Here is an 18,355-nt window from a genome sequence, read left to right on the forward strand (position 1 = left end):
CCGGGTCTTCCTGTCTCATGCCAACCATCTTTGGAAGGAAGCTAGATCTGTAACTGTTAGCCTCAGCAAAGCCAGGCCCAGCTCCACGGTGTCAAGGGCAGTCCGATGACCTTCCACATTGTCAGAGACTCCTGTGATGGAGTTGGCTGAGAAACTCTGGTCTTTGTGGGCTATATATAGTGACAGAGGTTCAGAGGACTAGCTTTTCCATTGCTAATTAAGATATACATCCTATGGGTTCCTGTGTGTGTGTGTGTGTGTGTGTGTGTGTGCGCGCGCGCGCATGTGTGTGTATGGTAGGTGCATGTAAGCATACCGGTGCCCACACATGAGGAGGCCAGAGCAGGATGCCAGCTGCCTTATCTCACTCTCTACTTCATTGCCTCAGGACAGGGTCTCTCACTGAGCTGAAAATCACTTTCATTGGCCAGACCGGCCAGCAAACTCTCAGGATCTGCCTGTCTGCTCCAAGACTGGGGTTTCAGGCACACACACAGTCATGACCAGCTGATGTGGGATTCCCCCCTGTATGCTGTGAATATGTTTTATTACCATTGGTTAATAAAGAAGCTGCTTTGAGCCTATGGCATCACAGAATAGAGCAAGGTGAGAATTCCAAGCCGAGATAGAGGAGAAAAGAAGGCAAAGTCTGAGAGATGCCATGTAGCTGCTGAAGGAGAAAGATGCTCACCCTGGAACCTTACCGGTAAACCACGAGCCTCATGGTAAAATACAAAATAATAGGAATGGCTTAATTTAAGATGTAAGAGTTAGTTAGTAAGAAGCCCAAGTTAATAGGCCAAGCAGTGTTTTAATTAATACAGTTTCTGCGTGATTATTTCGTGTCTGGGCGGTCAGGAAATGAATGATCAGTCTCTGACTACACCCAGCTTCTTCTGTGGGTATCGGGAATTCAAACTCAAGTCCTCTTGCTTGCAGAGCAAGCCCTTCTACCCACTAAGCCCAGTATTGTGCTTCTAAATGAAACATAGAGGGATCCTTGTCAACAGCTAATTACCCGAACCACCAAAAATCAAAAGCCAGGAATACAGCACAGCCCAGCTGGTGGTGGAAACCATATTTCCAGAAAGCTGTGCTCAGAAGCAGCTTTATCTACAATCATTAAAAAAACAAAATTCTGTCTTTGCAGCCCAACTGGCACCGTATGTGAGGCAGCTTGACTTCTGTGTTCAGGAATCCCAGATAATGGATTCCGACTTGGGGATAGGCATCCCTCTTGTTGCTTTGGGGAGCCTGGGTTCTATTCTGTAGCAATATGAGGCCACTTCATGGTAACCTGTAAGCAGTTAGAGTGGCAGGCACAATTCCCATGAAACCCTGGTGCATGCCATGACCCCCTACAGTTGGCCCTCAGCTTCTGCAGAAGCAGCTGTGATTTTTATGGGTGGTGTTTATGCGCAGCTGGAGCTTTTTGCCCACGGTCAAAGCAGAGCCCAGCTCCCTGGACACCCATCTCTCTCTGACCATCTTCAGGGTGTGCGAAAGGGGGTTGCTAGTATCACCGTCTCATATGGATGAGAAGGGTGAGGCCAGGAGAGTCTGCCCGGCACCTAAGTGTGGGCAGGCACAGCAGATGCTCTAAGTCACAGCCAGGTCACCCTTGGCTGGGCTGAGAGGAATATTTAAACTGTTCAGAAAACATGTGACAGTATCACTCCTACCAGAACGTTCCCGAGGCTTCCTTGCAGGCAATAGCCCATTCTGCTATTAGAGATACCCTTCCACACCTGCAGGGAAGCAGCTTCCAAGAGATGCACCATGCTAGCTATGAATTGTGCATGTCTTTCCCCAGCCAGAGCAGCTCGGGGGTGTGGCAGAAACAAGCTGCCACACTGCAGATGGGTTGCAAACTGCCTAGCCCATCTGTATTTATCATAGTCGTTTCCTTATTAAACTGTTAACAAATACAGTGCCTATTTATCATTCCCTGATGTGTGGAGCATCCTCTTCCTGGAGACAAATCCTTGAGCTGCCTGACTGAACGCTGACAGACAACTTTCCGCACTTCATTTTGAGTCCAGGAATAAGGGTTTTCTTCTTTCCCTTGAAGCGCCATATGCAGGCTGAAGAAGAAAAAAAGTTTATATTTTGGCTGGGGTGGGGGGTGATGGCTCCATCAGTAAAGTGTTAAGGGCCCAAATTTAATTCCCCAGAATCTATCTAAAAACATCTGATGTAATGGTGCCAGCTTGTGATCCCAATACTGCAGAGGCAGAGACAGGAGGCTCCCTGGAGCTTGAGCTTGTTGACCAGCCAATCTAGTTGGATCTGTGAGTTCCGCACTAGTGAGGGATCCTATCTCAGAAACGAATGATCCCCAAGATTGCCCTCTGGCCTCCACATGCATGTACAACCTCAGTTGTATACGTAGTAACACGTATACAAACAGAAAGTGAAGGGAAGGAAAGGAAAGGAAAGGAAAGGAAAGGAAAGGAAGAAAAAAAGGAAGGAATAAAGACAAACAGAAAGAAAAGAGAGGAGGGAGGGAGAGAGGGACACACTCAGAGCCACACATAGCTCCTTGCTGAGGACAGATGGAGGTGTCTTTCATCCCTCTTGTCCTGGGATGGCCATAGGAATAACAGGGTTCTACCCTTGGTTTGGGGTGAGGCTCATGAACTTCATGCCAGCACACCAGTTGCTAGCCACACAGCTGAGAGCCCTGGTTTGCCCATTCATAAAGTGAGCTAGCCACCACCTCTCCTAGCCCTGGTCTGGGAGAGCAAACAAGACCGTGCTTGTCCTCGTCCCGTGACGGCGCATGCTCCTGAGTGTCTCTGCTCTGCTCCTTCTTGTAGACTCTCCATGGAAAGTGCATCTGTCAAATGTTGACCCGGAGATGACAGCCGTCACTGTGAGTGGCTTGACTCCAGCCCGTACCTATCAGTTCAGGGTGTGCGCTGTGAACCAAGTAGGCAAGGGCCAGTACAGCACAGAGACCAGCAGGTGAGTGAGCCTGACCCCCACCCAGAGCCTAGATGGTGTGGATCCCAACAGTAGATACAGAGATGAATGACCAGCCTCACGGTTCTGGCGGAAACCTGAGCAGCATGAACACTGGCACATTCTGAGCTAGCTGTATTTCCCTTAACTGCTTGGAGGCAGCAGCTGTCATAGACCCTTCCCAAGGTGCTCTGTGCATTCACAGGTCCCTCCTGACAGCACTGCCTTCTTTGAGGGGCGGAGTCTTATGGAATTCACTGTGTAGCCAAGGACCATCCTCCTCCCTCTACCAACAGAGTGCTGAGATTACAGACATGCAACCACACCCAAAGTATACAATGCAGGGGTTGGAACCCAGGGCCTCATGGATGTCCTAGTGTCGTTTCTGTGGCTGTGATAAAGTGCCCTGATAAAAGTGCTTAGGGGAGAAGGGGTTTGTTTCAGCTGGCAGTTCCAGGTTACAGTCCATCATAGTGGAGAAGTAGAGACAGGTACTCAAGCAGGTGGTCACGCCACAACCATGGTTAAGGCGGAGGGAAACTGACACACGCATATGTGTTTGCTTGTGCTCGGCGGGATTTCTCCGCTCTTACTCAAACCAGTATCTCCTGCATAGGGAATAATACCGTCCACGGTGGTCTGGGTCTTCCCATGTCCATCAGCTCGATTAAGATGGTCCCCCACAGACATACCCACAAACCAACCTAAGATAGATCATTTCTCATTTAGACTGTCTTCCCAGGTGTTTCCAGGTTTTTGTAAAGTTAACAGTTAGAGCTAAGCAGGACACTAGATGAACACTATGAACCGCACCTCCGCCATTGCCTCCTGGCTGAGTTGCTGACTGCCATAACTCTTGCACACACAGCCCCAGTGAGGTCAGCTGCATGCTTTCGGCTGGATTTCTCCTCAACAAGGCTCTGGGCCGGGTACCTTGCTGCTGACCCTTATCTCTCTCTCTCTAATATATTTTTATCTTTAGGTTGATGTTACCAGAAGAACCACCAAGTGCTCCCCCAAAAAACATTGTAGCCAGTGGGAGAACCAACCAGTCCATCATGGTGCAGTGGCAGCCACCACCAGAAACGGAACACAATGGGGTGCTCCGGGGCTACATCCTCAGGCAAGTACCTAGAACAAACCTTCAGGCTGTCCTGTTATCTGTTAGCAGCAGCCAATAAGAACTTTGGGGTGCAGGTCAAATGACAGACTCTAGGTAGGGGTGCCTACTGCAGCAAAGCAGAGTTCACAGCCAATGGGCACCCTTGTGGGGGCCTCCTGGGTATGTGGAGGCCACGCAGACGAGTGTTAGCATTTGCACTGAGTAGGAGAATGGAGGGGGGCACTATGGAAGAGATAGCAGATGCATTCTTCACTGTGACCCTTCCTCTATGGATGCCTACTTTGGTAAGAACAATCACTTAACTGAATTAATTTGAGGTAGTGTTTAACCAAGTTACTATGCTAATTTGTTCCATTTTTGCCAGATTTTCTGGCATAGCAAAGGAAAAACATTGGTTATGCGTATATGTGTATGGGTATGTACCCTAGGAGGTCAGAAGAGGGTGTCGAATGCCCTGGAGCAGTGGCTCTCAACCTTCCTAGTGCCTTGGCCCCCTGTCTACTGCAGTTTCTCGTGTTGCAGTAATCCCAACCAGAAAATAATTGCCACTTCATCACTGTAATTTTGCTACTGATAGGAATCATAATATGAGTATCTGTGTTTTCTTATGGTCTTAGATAACCCCTATGAAAGGGCCATTTGACCCCCGAAAGAGGTCATGACCTACAGGTTGAGAACTGCTGCCCTAAAACTTGAGTTACAGGCAGTTGTGAGCTGGGAACTGAACTCAGGTCCACAGTAAGAGCTCTTGACTGTAAAGCCATCTCTCCAGGCCCCCCAAAGAAATTTATATACACATATTCATGTATACTCACAACTTGGTGTAGCGGTGTAAACGAATGCAGACAGATTGTAAAAATATATATAGTTTTAATGTAGAAATAGACTTACAGAACCACCGTTCCCGCGGAGACCAGGAAAGCAGAAAGGACAGCTTGGAGCACACTCGCCAAATTTATAGGCAGACATTAGCCCGAGGCGAACACGCCCCCTAAGGGGCGGGACTTATCCCTACAACTTGGCAATGTTTAGGTGCTGGGAATGAAAGCGATGTATTTTTTGGTGTTAGGGCAAGGATGAAGGTACATGTGTACCTACCAAATGTCACCAAAGGATATGCAGGTTGCTAGCCCAGCCTAAGCAGGGATGGTAGGTTTGCATCTGAGCGAAGCACCTCCTTTGTCCAAGCTACCACTAATGTCAAAATGACACCAAATGTCATCCCTGTGGAGCTTTTTGTTGAGACAAATTAAAAGAGAAAAGATTGATTAGAATTAAAGGGTTTCTTCCTCCTCCTCTTCTCCTCCTCCTCTTCCTCATCCTCCTCCTCCTATTCCTCCTCCTCCTCTTTTCTTCTTCTTCTTCTTCTTCTTCTTCTTCTTCTTCTTCTTCTCCTTCTCCTTCTCCTTCTCCTTCTCCTTCTCCTCTTCCTCTTCCTTCTCCTGCTCCCCCTCCTCCTTCTTCTTTTTGGTTTGTCAAGACAGGGTTATCCTGTGTAGCCCTGGCTGTCCTGGAACTCACTCTGTAGACCAGGCTGCAGGCTGTCCTCAAACTCACAGAGATCTGCCTGCCTCTGCCTTCAGAGTGCTGGGATTAAAAGTATTTACCACCATCACCCCTCAATCTTATGAGCTTTCCTGAAGCAGGAATGCATTCATTATTCTCCAAATACCTCCCTGTCACACACTGGGCTGGGGTTCATGAGTGCTTGTTTAACAGAGGTCTAACTAGGAAGGAAATTGTGAAAATATTGGGCTCTCTCTTTCTCTTTTTGTTCTTGTTGTTGCTTTCTTGTTTGAGACAAGTCTTGTGTAGGTCATGCTGGCCTAGAACTTGTTAATGTGGCTGAGGATATTCTTTTTTTTTAAAGATTTATTTATTTATTAAGCATACAATGTACTGCTGGCAAGGAAGGCACCAGGTCTCATTACATTACAGATGGTTGTGAGCCACCATGTGGTTGCTGGGAATTGAACTCGGGACCTCTGGAAGAGCAGCTAGTACCCTTACCCCCTGAGCCATCTCTCCAGCTGGGCTGAGGACATTCTTGAACACCGTATCCTCCTGCCTTCAGCTCCCAAGTGCTGACCTTACAGGAGTTATCCACCACCATAAAGGACCCTTTCCCGGGGGTCACCAAGACCGTCAGAAAGTACAGATATTTACATTATGAGAGATGTGGGTTTTTTCCTGACGACTCTGACACCCCTCCCCCCCCACCGGGCCTCTTTCTTTCTTCCCTTTATGTATCATTTGTAGTTTCATGACGTTTCTTTATTTAGTGTATGGAGTTTTATCAGACGACATTCTGTCCTCCCACTGTGGGGCCCAGAGATAAACTCAAGATCACGCTAGCCTTGCAGCATGCACCCTTACCTAGCGCCATCTCTCTGGCCCTATTGTATGTCTTTTGCTGTGTCAAGGTCTCATGTAGCCAGGTTGGCCTCCAGCTCACCATGTAGCCAGGGATGCTCACAACCTCCTGATCTCTCATCTCACCTCCCAAGTGCTGGAATGTCAGCTTGAGAATGGTGGCTCTTCAGCTCCATTTGCTTCGCCTGTAAAGGACCTGTGACTGTAGTCACCTCACTTCAGCTAACCGTGGAGTGAGATGGGAGATGGGGCTTCTGCATGCACCGAGAGACCCTTAAGAGAAGATAGTTGCTGGAGAGAAGGCTTCTTTGTGGAAAGCCCCTGCTCGGAGCGAGCCAGAGCTGCAGGACACAGCCAGTTCCCTGCTGTTCTTCCGCCTCCCTGCAGCCTATGATTCTCCTCTAACCTGAACTCAGCCTTGTCTGTCTAACGGGGCTTAAAGGACCAACAGGAAGTCAGTGCCCAAGCTCCCCATATCTCTGCCCCCAGCTGTCATCCTCCATTTGCAAAAGGTCAGAGAGAGACAGTCATATCATCCAGCAGCAGTGGCCCTGGGCTCTGTTCCAGTTGGTGGCAGTTGCCAGTAGCCTGACCTTCCTACCCATCCTTCTGCTGCCTCACACTAAGGGTTCCTGTGCCTCAAGGCTGTGCTTCCCTTCCGACTTTAGCCATCCCCCATGTCCACGCCCGTCAACTAATGAAAATAATTAGCTTGTCCTGCTCACAACCAGCTCCTTTCTCTGAAGAAGGAGGGTCCCCAAGGCAGAGCCTGTCAAGTAGGGGCAGCGATGTTTGTCCCCCTAAACACGCTTGGGGCACAGAGCCTAATAATAAAACTGTCTGATGTTATGAGGTCACATGGCAGACTGCACCTCTCTCTATTTTTTGGGATTACTGTCCTTAAAAGATTCTTGGTGACAGTGCTATTGGATTGGAGGGGGGAAGGGGGCATCTGTAATGTTGAGATCTTAAGTCGAAGGAAGGCCTAAAAAAATGAGGGCACACCACCCCAGGCCTTGAATATCAAAGTGGGTGGAAATTAAAGACCCGTACCAAGATGCATTCGCCTGCAAATGCTTCTGAGAAAGGCCCCAGCTTGCAGCTCGTGGTTTGCTTTCCGAGCGAGAACCCTCCAGGGCACAGGCTCTGTGTCGGATCCCACACACAATGCATGGGAGCAAATAGAAGATCAATCACCTTGGTGGCTCGCACCGTAAGAAGTAGTTAGGGTGCTCGCACGGTGATAAAATATTTATAATAATAGGCAGCATGTTTCTCCGAGAGGCACTCAGGGTTATGTCCTTTTAAAAAAATCCTGTTTATTTCTGGATAAAAATTCATCCGTTCTGACTGAGCCCATCTCCAGGGTAACAGATCCTCTCAGAAAGGAGGAAAGAGGATGCTCCGTGGAGTCGTCCTTCTCATTGACCTTCTCAGACATCCAGCATACGTCCCCAGGACCCCTAGAGCCCAGGCCAGAGTGGACCCCCTTGCCCATTCTATTTTCAAAGTGAATCCTACTCTTCCCTGATGAAGTGGCTGAGGAGAATGTATGGTTGGGACAGGCTTCATGTCCTGAACAAGGACCTCAGCCTGTGTCCCCCACCATGTCCCCCCAATGCTAATCTCATATCCTTTCCTTGGAAAGTGTGTTGGGTAGTGAAGGGCTCCCTGGAGCCAGACCTTCCTAGGGGTGACTTTGCAGTGTCTCCCAGAAAGCGGTGAAGAAATATCTACTCGGGGCCTGGGAGGTGGCTCAGTGGGTGAGAGGCTGGCTCTGCAAGCATTGAGTGCCTGAGTGTGAGTCCTTAGCACCCACACAAAAAGCAGGGCCTGGTGCCACATGTCAGTCACCCCAGAGCAGGGGGCTGGGAGTCGGGCAAGACAGGGGGATCTCTGAAGCTCATTTATCAGCCAGACTAGCCAAATGGATGAGCTCCAGGTTCAGTGAGAGACCCCTGTGAAGCAGAGAGGAAAGCTAGTGTTGACCTCTGACCTCCACACACATTCACACAGAGGTGCGCTTACACTCACATGCACACATGCACACACACATGTGAACACATACAGACCATACACGCACACATGACAACAATAATAATTAAACATTTCCTTATGCTTATCTTAAAAGAGGGATGATATTTACACAGAATCATATAGGGAACTGATGGTGGATAAGCCCAAGGCATGGGTGCAGCGAGGTGTCCTGTGGAGATGCATATTCATGGTGCTCTCTGGGTTACACGTCTCTTAGGACTCATTACAGCAAGCTTTAACGATTTCAAGCTTAAGCGAAACCTCAGTTTCAAGTAAAGCCCTTCCTCTCGTTCCTACAATCCAAGGCAGGTTGCTCAGGTTCACCGTTCCTGATAAGGAGAGGGGGGATTGCTGACAAAGGAACACTAGGGGCCGCAGGCAGGTTGACTCCCAGTCAGCCCGGTTGTGTGTGGTTGTTCCCTGCTGTGTTTGTTTGGTTGGTTTTGAGGCAGATGCTCATGTAGCCCAGGCTAGCCTCAAACTCTCTACATACCAAGGAGGGTCTTGATCTTCTGTTCTTCCTGCTGCCAACTTCCGAGGGCTAGGATTACAAATGGGCACTACCATCTGCAGTTTACCAGGGGCTGGGGCAGAACCAGGGCCTCCTGCTTGCCAGCCAGGCTTCTGTCAGCTGGGCCACACCCTCCGCTTATTGACTTCACAGCCTTGTCTGAGGATGTATGTCTAGGCATTCAGGACTTTATCTGCTGATTGTCCTAGACTCTGTCGGCACGAAACACAAACTAGATCCCAGGATGAGGAAGGTCTGGCTTTCCCTCTCCTGTCCCCTTCGCTCCCCCTGTATTTCTAGTCTCCCTCTGGGGGTTTATCTTGGCTTATGGTTCCCAAGGGCTCCTTGTGTGCTCACTTGGCTCTATTGCTCTGGGCTTGTGGTGGGTGGGAGAGTGGAAGGGCCTACAGGGGGGCAGTGCTGATCTACAGAGGCCTTGAAGCAGAAAGACTATGGAAGGAGCTAGGCACAAAGTGTATACCTCAAAGGTTCAGTCATAGCGACCCACCTTCTCCAGCAGGCCCCACCTGGTTCCCACCAACTCCTGAGCCAATTATGAATCTACTGATTAGATGAGACTCCACCCACTCCAACCTACCAGGTGGGAATCAAGATTTAAACACAAGCTTCTGTCCGCCTGAAAGCACACCTCCACCTTGAATATCAGAAATAAAAGAGCTTATTTCTGGAACCAACTGTAAGTGACCATGGCCCAACGCAGATTCGGGTCACCTCTAATTCTGCATTCCAACATGAGGACAGTTCCTTGAAGTTTTACAGTCAAAGAACAAAGAAAGTCCTAAATCAAGGCACTGTCGACCTCGGATGCCAGCTAACAGCACTCTCAGCCTTTTGGTTGGGGGAAGCCAGTAGTCTGTTACATTGATTCATTTCAGGTTTTGCCTGTTAATCCTAAGGATGTTAGTTCAGACACAGAGGTAGGCAAGGAATGGCTGTCGAGGGGCTAAAGACAGCCCAGGAGTAATTTTAATTAGATGTTAGACCTGTAACTCCCCAACCTCACACAGTGAAGTTCTCATCCTTCAACCGTCCTAGCAGGGCTCAGCCGAAAGCCCAGTTCTTTCCCAGAGCTTCCATTCAGGACTGTCTGGGAGGAAGATTCCCACCACGCCCTGGTGCAGAGAAAGCTAGCTTTGACCTTCATGCCTTCAAGGCTTTCTGTCCTTCCTCCTTTCTGTTTCCTTCCAAATCGGCCTTACCAAGCACAAATGGTTCCTTAGACAGGAAGAATGTCCCCGGGAAGTCCTGGATTGAAGAAGAAACTTCTCTGGCCTCTCTCTACTCCCTCATTTGCATATCTCTTAGGGAAGTTGTGATTTCTGGGCTTTAGTTTTCCTGCCTCAGTGACCCTGTTGGTCTGGGGGTTCCTGTCCTGTCCTGGGTGCGTCCCTTCCCTCTGCTCTGTCAGTGGGGCAGAAGCTGGGAAGACCCTGGTAACTCCAGTCGCTGTGAGAAGTTAGTGGGTCTGCAGCTGCCTCTCTGTTTAAGGACGTCTTGTCAGTCATTTCCCCTCTCTGGGTATCACACAAAGCCACATTTCGCGGAGGCAAGAACAACTGGGCTATAAATTGGACGCTTCGAAAAGCCCGCAGGATGACTGTACGTGTCTCTCATTTTACCCAGGGGAACTGATCCAGAAAAGCTCTGTGAATTAACTGAGCTACTTCAGTACATTAACTTCTATAAACGGAATCATGGAAAAACATTTGCTAATGAAAATAATGCAGGAAAAGGCCTTCCACAGCACAAAAGCCGTTCCCTAATTCATGCCTTTCTTTTTTTTCAGAGATGGTTTGTGTAAGCCATCTTGTGAATAAGACCAACTTTAAATTTCTGCTTCAGGGTGCTGAAGGACATGTTACCCAAGAACCCACAAAGGTCCCCCCAAAAAGCAATTGGTCATACTTAGCCATGGACTAGCCCTTTAGAAGTTTTAGTATGTTTTCAAAGCTACTCACTCTAGGTCTGGGGTATCTGTGGACCAATTTAGATTATTCTTAAATGGAAACAGGACGGGGCACTAGGACAGAGGGCAGGAGACCACAGACCACTGGCTTCCTGTGTAAGCCAATGTAGCTGCAAGATCAACCTTTCTCTCCATCCCTGATAGTGATCAGGTTCCAAACCTTGACTCCGAGTCACTGTACACACTCGGCAGTTCACACCTGAAATGCAGAACTTTTAGAATGTGATGATACACATCTGGGTAATTCAGGAAGCTGAAGCAGGAGTATCGTGGGTCCCAGGCAAGCCTGGGCTGCATAGCAAGACCCTATCTCAATAGAAAGGAAGGAGAGAGGGAGAAAAGGAGCATCCTTTGGGTTCCACCAGCCTCCAGGATCCCCATAGCCTCTTTCCAGCAGCTGGGGCAGTCTGTCTCAGCTGACAGTGCTGGAGGCATTTCTATCGCATTTTCTCAAATGGGAAACCGAGTCTGAGTGGAGTGGTGCACACTTGCAGTCCCAGCTGAGAAACTGAGGCATGAGGATTACTGCAAGTGAGAGGCCAGCCTGGGCTACCAGGTAAGTTCTAGGACATCTAGGCTACAGTGGCAAGACTTTACCTTGAAGCAGCAGCAACAAAACCAACAGAATATCCCCATGGCCATCTGGAGTTGAAAGCCTGTTCCACTTCACCTGGAGTTTACGGTCACCATGAGATTAGAGTATAGCATGTATGAAGCCATTGACCAAGGCATGCTGTGGTCAGGCCTAGCTCGAAGCCTCGTCCATGCCTGCTGACCTCCGCCATCCTCTCAAGGCGATCACAGTCCACCGTGGGCGGTGTCCCAGGCCTCATGCTTCCTCTCTGCCATAGGTACCGCCTGGCTGGCCTGCCCGGGGAGCATCAGCAGAGGAACATTAGCAGCCCAGAGGTGAACTACTGCCTGGTCACTGACCTCATCATCTGGACCCAGTATGAGATCCAGGTGGCTGCCTACAATGGCGCAGGCCTGGGAGTCTTCAGCAGGGCAGTGACCGAGTACACCTTACAAGGAGGTGAGTTGCCAGGGGGTTGGGGAACCTCTGTGGGAAACTGGGGCTTGGAGTCAGTCCGGTCTGATTGGAATATGTAGCTCTCTAGGGGGATGTCGATAAAAACACAGGCCTTACCTCAAAATGGGTAAGGGCTTGTTTATTCTGGGGTCAAATACTAGTGACCATAGACAAAGAATGCAAACTCAAGTTGTCCCCAAAGATATGCTCCGCCGTAGAAATGAGATCTTGTTAGTCACAGAACAGAGTAAGTCACAGTTCAAGACACTTTTCAAATACCTTGACAAAAAGCTCACAGCAAAGCCGGAATATCACTGCTCCGGGCCTCAGATGCTCTCTGATGCCATGCTCAGACTGAGCTGTTGGGAGCTACAGGTCCTTTTTGTATATAGCAAAGGATTTCTTTACCTAGGCTTCTTAAAGATGCTAGGTCACCCCATGGAGCTGGACCAGAAATGCTGATGTTGAGGGCTAAAGAGAGCCCAAGATGATCTGGCTTTGGACCTGTACCATTCCAGCTCTCCAAAGTCACAGACCTTCTAATCAGCCAGGTAGCCTAGGGAAGGTTTAAATGCGAGATATGTTTTATTTCTCCAGGCGCTTCAGTTTCCAAGAGCTTTACAGGAAAATCTAACCCATAAGTGAGTCAATGGGATCTCACTCCTTGCCTATTCCTGAACCTCCTCGTCGCTGCTGAGGAGAAACTTAGTGTCTTAGCACTCTGTTCCTCTGGGAGCTGGGAGCAAAAGAGTCTAGGTACATCGTATATGGAGTCTTAGGAGAGTCTGAGTTAATCCTAAAATTGGCCAAAAAGAAAAAAAAAATACTGTTCTACCCTTTTGGCCAAATTTAAATAAGCTTTTATTAAGTGTATTAAATACTAACCAAGATGAAATTTTGGTAAAAACCATCACCTGGAAATTTTCCAGGTAAGTAGTGCCAAGATGCTTTGTTGTTAGTTTCCAGATCTCTAACTCCCAGAATCCCAGGAGGTTACCTGGTCCTTGGGCAGGTGGGGCTTACATCTGATCATATATGCAGTCTTGAGAAGGCCTGTGAACTCTTTCTTTCCTCAGTGGGTCACAACTGTCAGCGGGTCAGAACAGCCTTGCTATCATGGCTATCTTTTGAAACTGACAACTGTTCACAGATACTGCTTTAGTTTAGGCAATATAATTATTGGGAACAGAATTCATGAATTTGGGCTTTTTTAACTATTATATAAGTCAACAATGTAAAATCAATAAGTGCTCCCCCATCCCTCAAAGAAATGAGGCAAAATGTCAGAAAGTGGTTGATTCTCCCGGTACATGCCAAGGCTCAGCCCCAGGGTTTACAGTTAAGCCTTTCTAGGGCCACTAACTCCTCCTTTGGTTTCTGGAAGATTCCTGTTGCAGCCCCAGGCACCTCGGTGACATTGGCCACTTGCACTTGTCATTGTTGTCCTAAGCAGTATTACACAGTCCCTTTCTTAATGGCCACATTGGTCCTACAGCAACCCAAATCCTGGCCGAGGGAGTTGGGGGGGGGGCAATTTCCCTTCACGGGGTCTCTAAGCCTTTCTTTCTCAGCAATTTATGAGGTTCTCAGTTCGCAGGTGTGGTTTTATTTGCTTAGGCATTTTTATTGCTACCAGGGCCTTGACCTTTTTTCAAATGATAAGGTTTCTAACTGCCCACTTCTCTCCCCAAATCCTGCCTCAGACCTAATGTTCCTTGATATTACACGCTGTTATTATCAGCCCTTATTGATTGGCTGTCGGTTGCCATCCAAGAGTCCATAAATCCTCCTTTATAAATTAAAAACAGTCAGCGCTGCCTGCCCAGCAAGTAGCAGCAATATTAAAATGCTGGACAGCCAGGCAGGGCTTGTCCATCTGCAAGGGATTCCTGACCACCCGTTTGAAGAGGCAAGCAGCGGACAGCCTGGACAATAAATGCTTGTGTTAATGAGCCTGTTTAATAAAACAACAGTAAACTTGGAAACACTTCAAATTACTAGCATGGGGACTAGAGAGATGGCTCAGTGGTTAGGAGCACTTACGGTGCCCGTGCTGGACAACTTAAAACTGCCCATAACTCCAGCTCCAGGGAGTCTGACGCCCTCTTCTGGCCTCACTGGGCACTGCACTCAAATGCAAATGCACACTCATGCACATAATTAAAAATAGAGCAAATCTTTATAAAATTGTAAGCAAGGCTATGGGTTATACCTGATTACTATTAACTGATTCCCCATTCTATTGACAGAGCCCTTGAGCTCTGTGTACAGTCAGAGAAATCAAGGCTTAATTTAAAAGGGTACTGAGGCTGGAGACTCTGCCTAGTATATGTATTTGGCACTTGAGAGCCATGACAGGTTTAAGAGGGAATGACAAGCTGGAAATGCTGAGTTGGAAGACGTCTTAGTTAGGGTTTCCACTGTTGTGTTTAAAGTGACCACAACCAAAGCAACTCAGGAAGGAAAGGGTGTGTTTCTGCTCCCGAATGTCAGGTCCTACTTCATCATTGAAGGAAGTCATGTTTTACTAGATTCAGGGCAGGAACCTGGAGGCAGGAGCTGATGCAGAGGCCATGGAGGGGAGCTGCTTACTGACTTGCTCTCATGGCTTGCTTAGATTTCTTTCTTATAGCGTATGGGACCACCAGCCCAGAAATGGCACCACCCACATATACTGCTAATTAAGAAAATGCACTACAAGCCGGGCGGTGGTGGCACACGCCTTTAATCTCAGTGCTTTGGAGGCAGAGGCAGGCAGATCTCTGTGAGTTCGAGGCCAATATGTTCTAAAGAGTGAGTTCCAGGACAGCCAAGACTGTTTGTTTCATGGAGAAACCCTGTCTTGAAAAACAAACAAAAAAGGAAGGAAGGAAGGAAGGAAGGAAGGAAGGGAAGAATATGCACTATGAGCAACTCTTAATGGAGGCATGCCTCGACTGAGAGTCCCTAGCGTGTGTCAAGTAGACATGAAAAGAGAACTCCATCAGTGGAGCATGGGCAAGAGGGGTGGGGCACACAGGAGCAGCTACATAGAAAGTCAAAAGAACAACAATCTGGCTGGAAAGTGACAGATTCTCCCAGCTCTGAGATGGGCAGTGAGAAGGGACTCGGGTGTCCATTTGGGTGGTACATTATTCTTTCAAATCAGATCACATGCAGGCTGGGGAGATGCTTCAATTAGTAAAGATATGAACTGGATTTCCAGAACTCAAGTAAAAAAAAAAAAAACAACTATGTTGGTATGTGCTTGTAATCCTAGTCCCAGAAAGGCGGAAATGGAAGGTGAGGACAGGTACGTAAGGCAGGGGAACGGCTGCCAGAGGGGCCATCGACAGCTCCCGCTCCCTTTCCAAGGTGACTTCTAGTGACGGGTCACCCCGTGGGCTACATGATTTCTAGTTATGAGCCTCCAGAGAAGAGTAAGGCTCAGCATGGTGGGGGTGAGGGAATGGGGGCAGTGCTTGGGTTGCTTCCTGGTAGTCATCTCTGTTGGAACAAGCAGGAACTGAGAGTGTACAACATTTCTTGGTCATGACTTCCACTTAGTCCCCCTGCAGACCCTGGAGCTTAGTCCTAAACACAGGGGGATGGTGTGGGCAATAGCTGAGTCAAGCTTCCTTTGCAGCTAGGAGGTCACTTAGTGTCCCCTGAGTGTCCTACAGCTGTTGGCGCTGCTGGAGTAGGTCCTTCAAGCAGAAATGGGGGAAATGAAAATGCTTGTACATTAAAAGAGGAAAGAATAACTCATAAAAGTAATTGCCAGCTTCATTTGGGAGATCATGGGCGTGTACAGAAACAAAATTTGGCAGGCAACAAAGGAGGCCAGGGATGCTTAGCTGGGGCGGGTGGGATTTCAGCCTATCAGGGCCTGGCTCCCTCTCCCTTCAAAGAGAGTCAAGAAAGCACCCTGCACTCCACAGGGACCACTGGGGAAAGTATATGTAGCTTATGTGGCCGTTGGCTGGATGTGGGACTCTGCTAAGTTCTCAGGGAGAAAAGGTGGTGGGGATGGGGGAGAGTGGTAGTCACAAGCTGCCCTTGGCACCAACAGGAAAGAACACCAACAACATACTGCTTCCCCCAGATCCATCTTGGGCATACATTAAAAAAAAAAATCTCAAACATGTGTTTCCTTCCAGGAAGCCCCTTTGGGAAGGTAAGCAAGTTATTCCCACACCGGGTGGAACCCAGTATGGTGGCAAGCCCTGAAGTAATTGAATCCACCACTCACCTGCCATATACCCCAGGCGCTTCTGTTACTGAATTACACCAGGTTGCGGGTTGCATGGTATACAGTGTGCTGTGCCCGCCTGGCTCGTTGTGGAGTTTTTCCTTTGTGTGTGTATAAGTGTATGGCGTGAATGCGCTCATGCGTATGCGTGCACGTGTGTGTGTGTGTGTGTGTGTGTGTGTGTGTGTACTTATTTGAATGTGTGTGAGTCCAGGATGAGGAGGTTCACTGGTGTCTGTGTGTGGAATTTGACTTTCAGCGCCTCCCCCAGTTGCTCTCCACCTTATGTACTGAGCAGGCTCTGGCTGAGCCTGGAGCTCGCCGAGTCCAGCTAGTCTATCTAGCGAGCTTGTCCTAGGGATCACCTGTCCTGGCCTCCTGAGTGCTGGGTTTACAGGAGGCCACCACACCTTCCTGGATTTTTGTATGTGGGTCCTGTGGGTCCGAATTCTGATCTCCACACTTGCAGGAGAAACACTTTTTTCACCGAGCCATCTCTCCGATGCCTTCTTAGCAGGTTCTCAACATGGACTGGTGCCCTGGGCACACGGGCTAACCCCAGAAGAACTTCCTAACTTCCGTGACAGCTCATGTCCTGCTTCCATCCACCACCCCCAAAACCTCCATCAATCTCGTCTAATAGATTCCGCAGCAATGCCTCCTGACCTCTGCTGGGAGCATTTTAAACAGGACGTATTAACTTACAAATGGAGCGTCGCTGCTCTGACAGGGTTTGAGCCAAGTGAACTTTCCACGGGGTCAGAGGGCAGGTTGGCTGCTCTATAGATGTGGAGGACCCAGAACCCGTGACACATTGGGAGCTGCCTGTCAGATTTCCATCATGACGACCAAAAGGCGGTGAGGAGTAGCTCGCATTTCATAGCTCGCCCAGAAATCAATAGCACTTTCGGTTTCCAGAAGGGGGGAAAAAAGCACCGTGCGTAGCTTCTGTGGTCGAAACGCCCGGTGTAATTAGAAGCATTTCTCTTCTGCCACTGTCTGCTTCAGCAACTTTCTAATCGTGCAGAAGGAGAGGGAAAGGCCCGAGTCATCAAAAGCCAGCTGAGGCTCCTACCTGAGTGACACTGACTCGGTGTCTGGCTTCTGCCATTGGGGTTGTTTGAATGGCTCAATAGCCTTGAAAGACAGGGGAAGGGATGAAGCTAGGAGGTTGTCAGTGTGTGTGTGTGTGTGTGTGTGTGTGTGAGAGAGAGAGAGAGAGAGAGAGAGAGAGAGAGAGAGAGAGAGAGAGAGGAAGAGAGGGAGAGAGACAGAGAGAGACTTGGAGTAGAAAATGTTATCTAGTGGCTGGAAAGACGGTTCAGTGGGGCAAGTGAGGACCCGAGCTTGGATTCCTAGAACCCACATAAAAAGCTGGCATACACCTGAAGTCCCAACACCAGGGAGGTGGACACAGGAAGAGCCCAGGGACTTGCTTGCTAGCCAGTACAGCCAAAACAGTGAGTTCCAGGTTTAGTAAGAGACCCTGCCTCAAAAATATAAGGGCGGGGGGCGTCTAGGAAGATGATGAAGCAGGGAAAGTGCTTGCTGCCTAAGTCTGATGTCCTGAGTTCAGGCCCCCAAGACCCCCTGAGAAGTTAGACATGGTAGCGCAAGTGACTCTAATCTCAGTGCGCTTATACCAGGAGGTGAGAGGCAGATGAAGAAGTGGCCAGCAGCACTCAAACAGCAACGCACAGCAGATCCCATGTCAAAAAAAGGTGGGAGGCAGTGACAGACACCCAAGTCATCTTCTTCCACACAGGTGCTATGACATGCACACACCCATACTCACATATACTCACACTCATACACGCACACGCACACCACATACTGTACATGCATACATATATAGTCCACACATATCACATATGCCATGACATGCACACGCTTGGACTCACACACACGCTCATACATGCACATTCACTATATGTATAAATATGTGTGTTCCACACATATGCCATGGCACACTCACACTTGTACTCACTCACACACACTCACACATGCATATACATTATACCTTATAATATATGTATATATATACACATACACACACACACAAATGTAATAGATTACATTAAAATCCCCAAGCAAACCCA

The 18,355-nt window shown here is 48.6% G+C and overlaps 1 protein-coding gene across 1 annotated transcript in view; it reads left to right on the top strand.

The window, feature by feature from the left end:
* Positions 1-18,355, top strand: part of LOC121465135 (protein sidekick-1-like) — a 955,042-nt gene that overhangs the window by 743,913 nt on the left and 192,774 nt on the right. The window contains exons 15-17 of the mRNA XM_041678320.1: positions 2,820-2,967; positions 3,947-4,087; positions 11,847-12,028. Coding sequence (XP_041534254.1) covers positions 2,820-2,967; positions 3,947-4,087; positions 11,847-12,028 — 471 coding nt within the window. The remainder of the gene's footprint in view (positions 1-2,819; positions 2,968-3,946; positions 4,088-11,846; positions 12,029-18,355) is intronic.

The sequence above is a fragment of the Microtus oregoni genome, unplaced genomic scaffold, assembly GCF_018167655.1.
Source record: "Microtus oregoni isolate MIOR12 unplaced genomic scaffold, Mior012 000029F_ref0000214, whole genome shotgun sequence".
Taxonomy (NCBI): Eukaryota; Metazoa; Chordata; class Mammalia; order Rodentia; family Cricetidae; genus Microtus; species Microtus oregoni.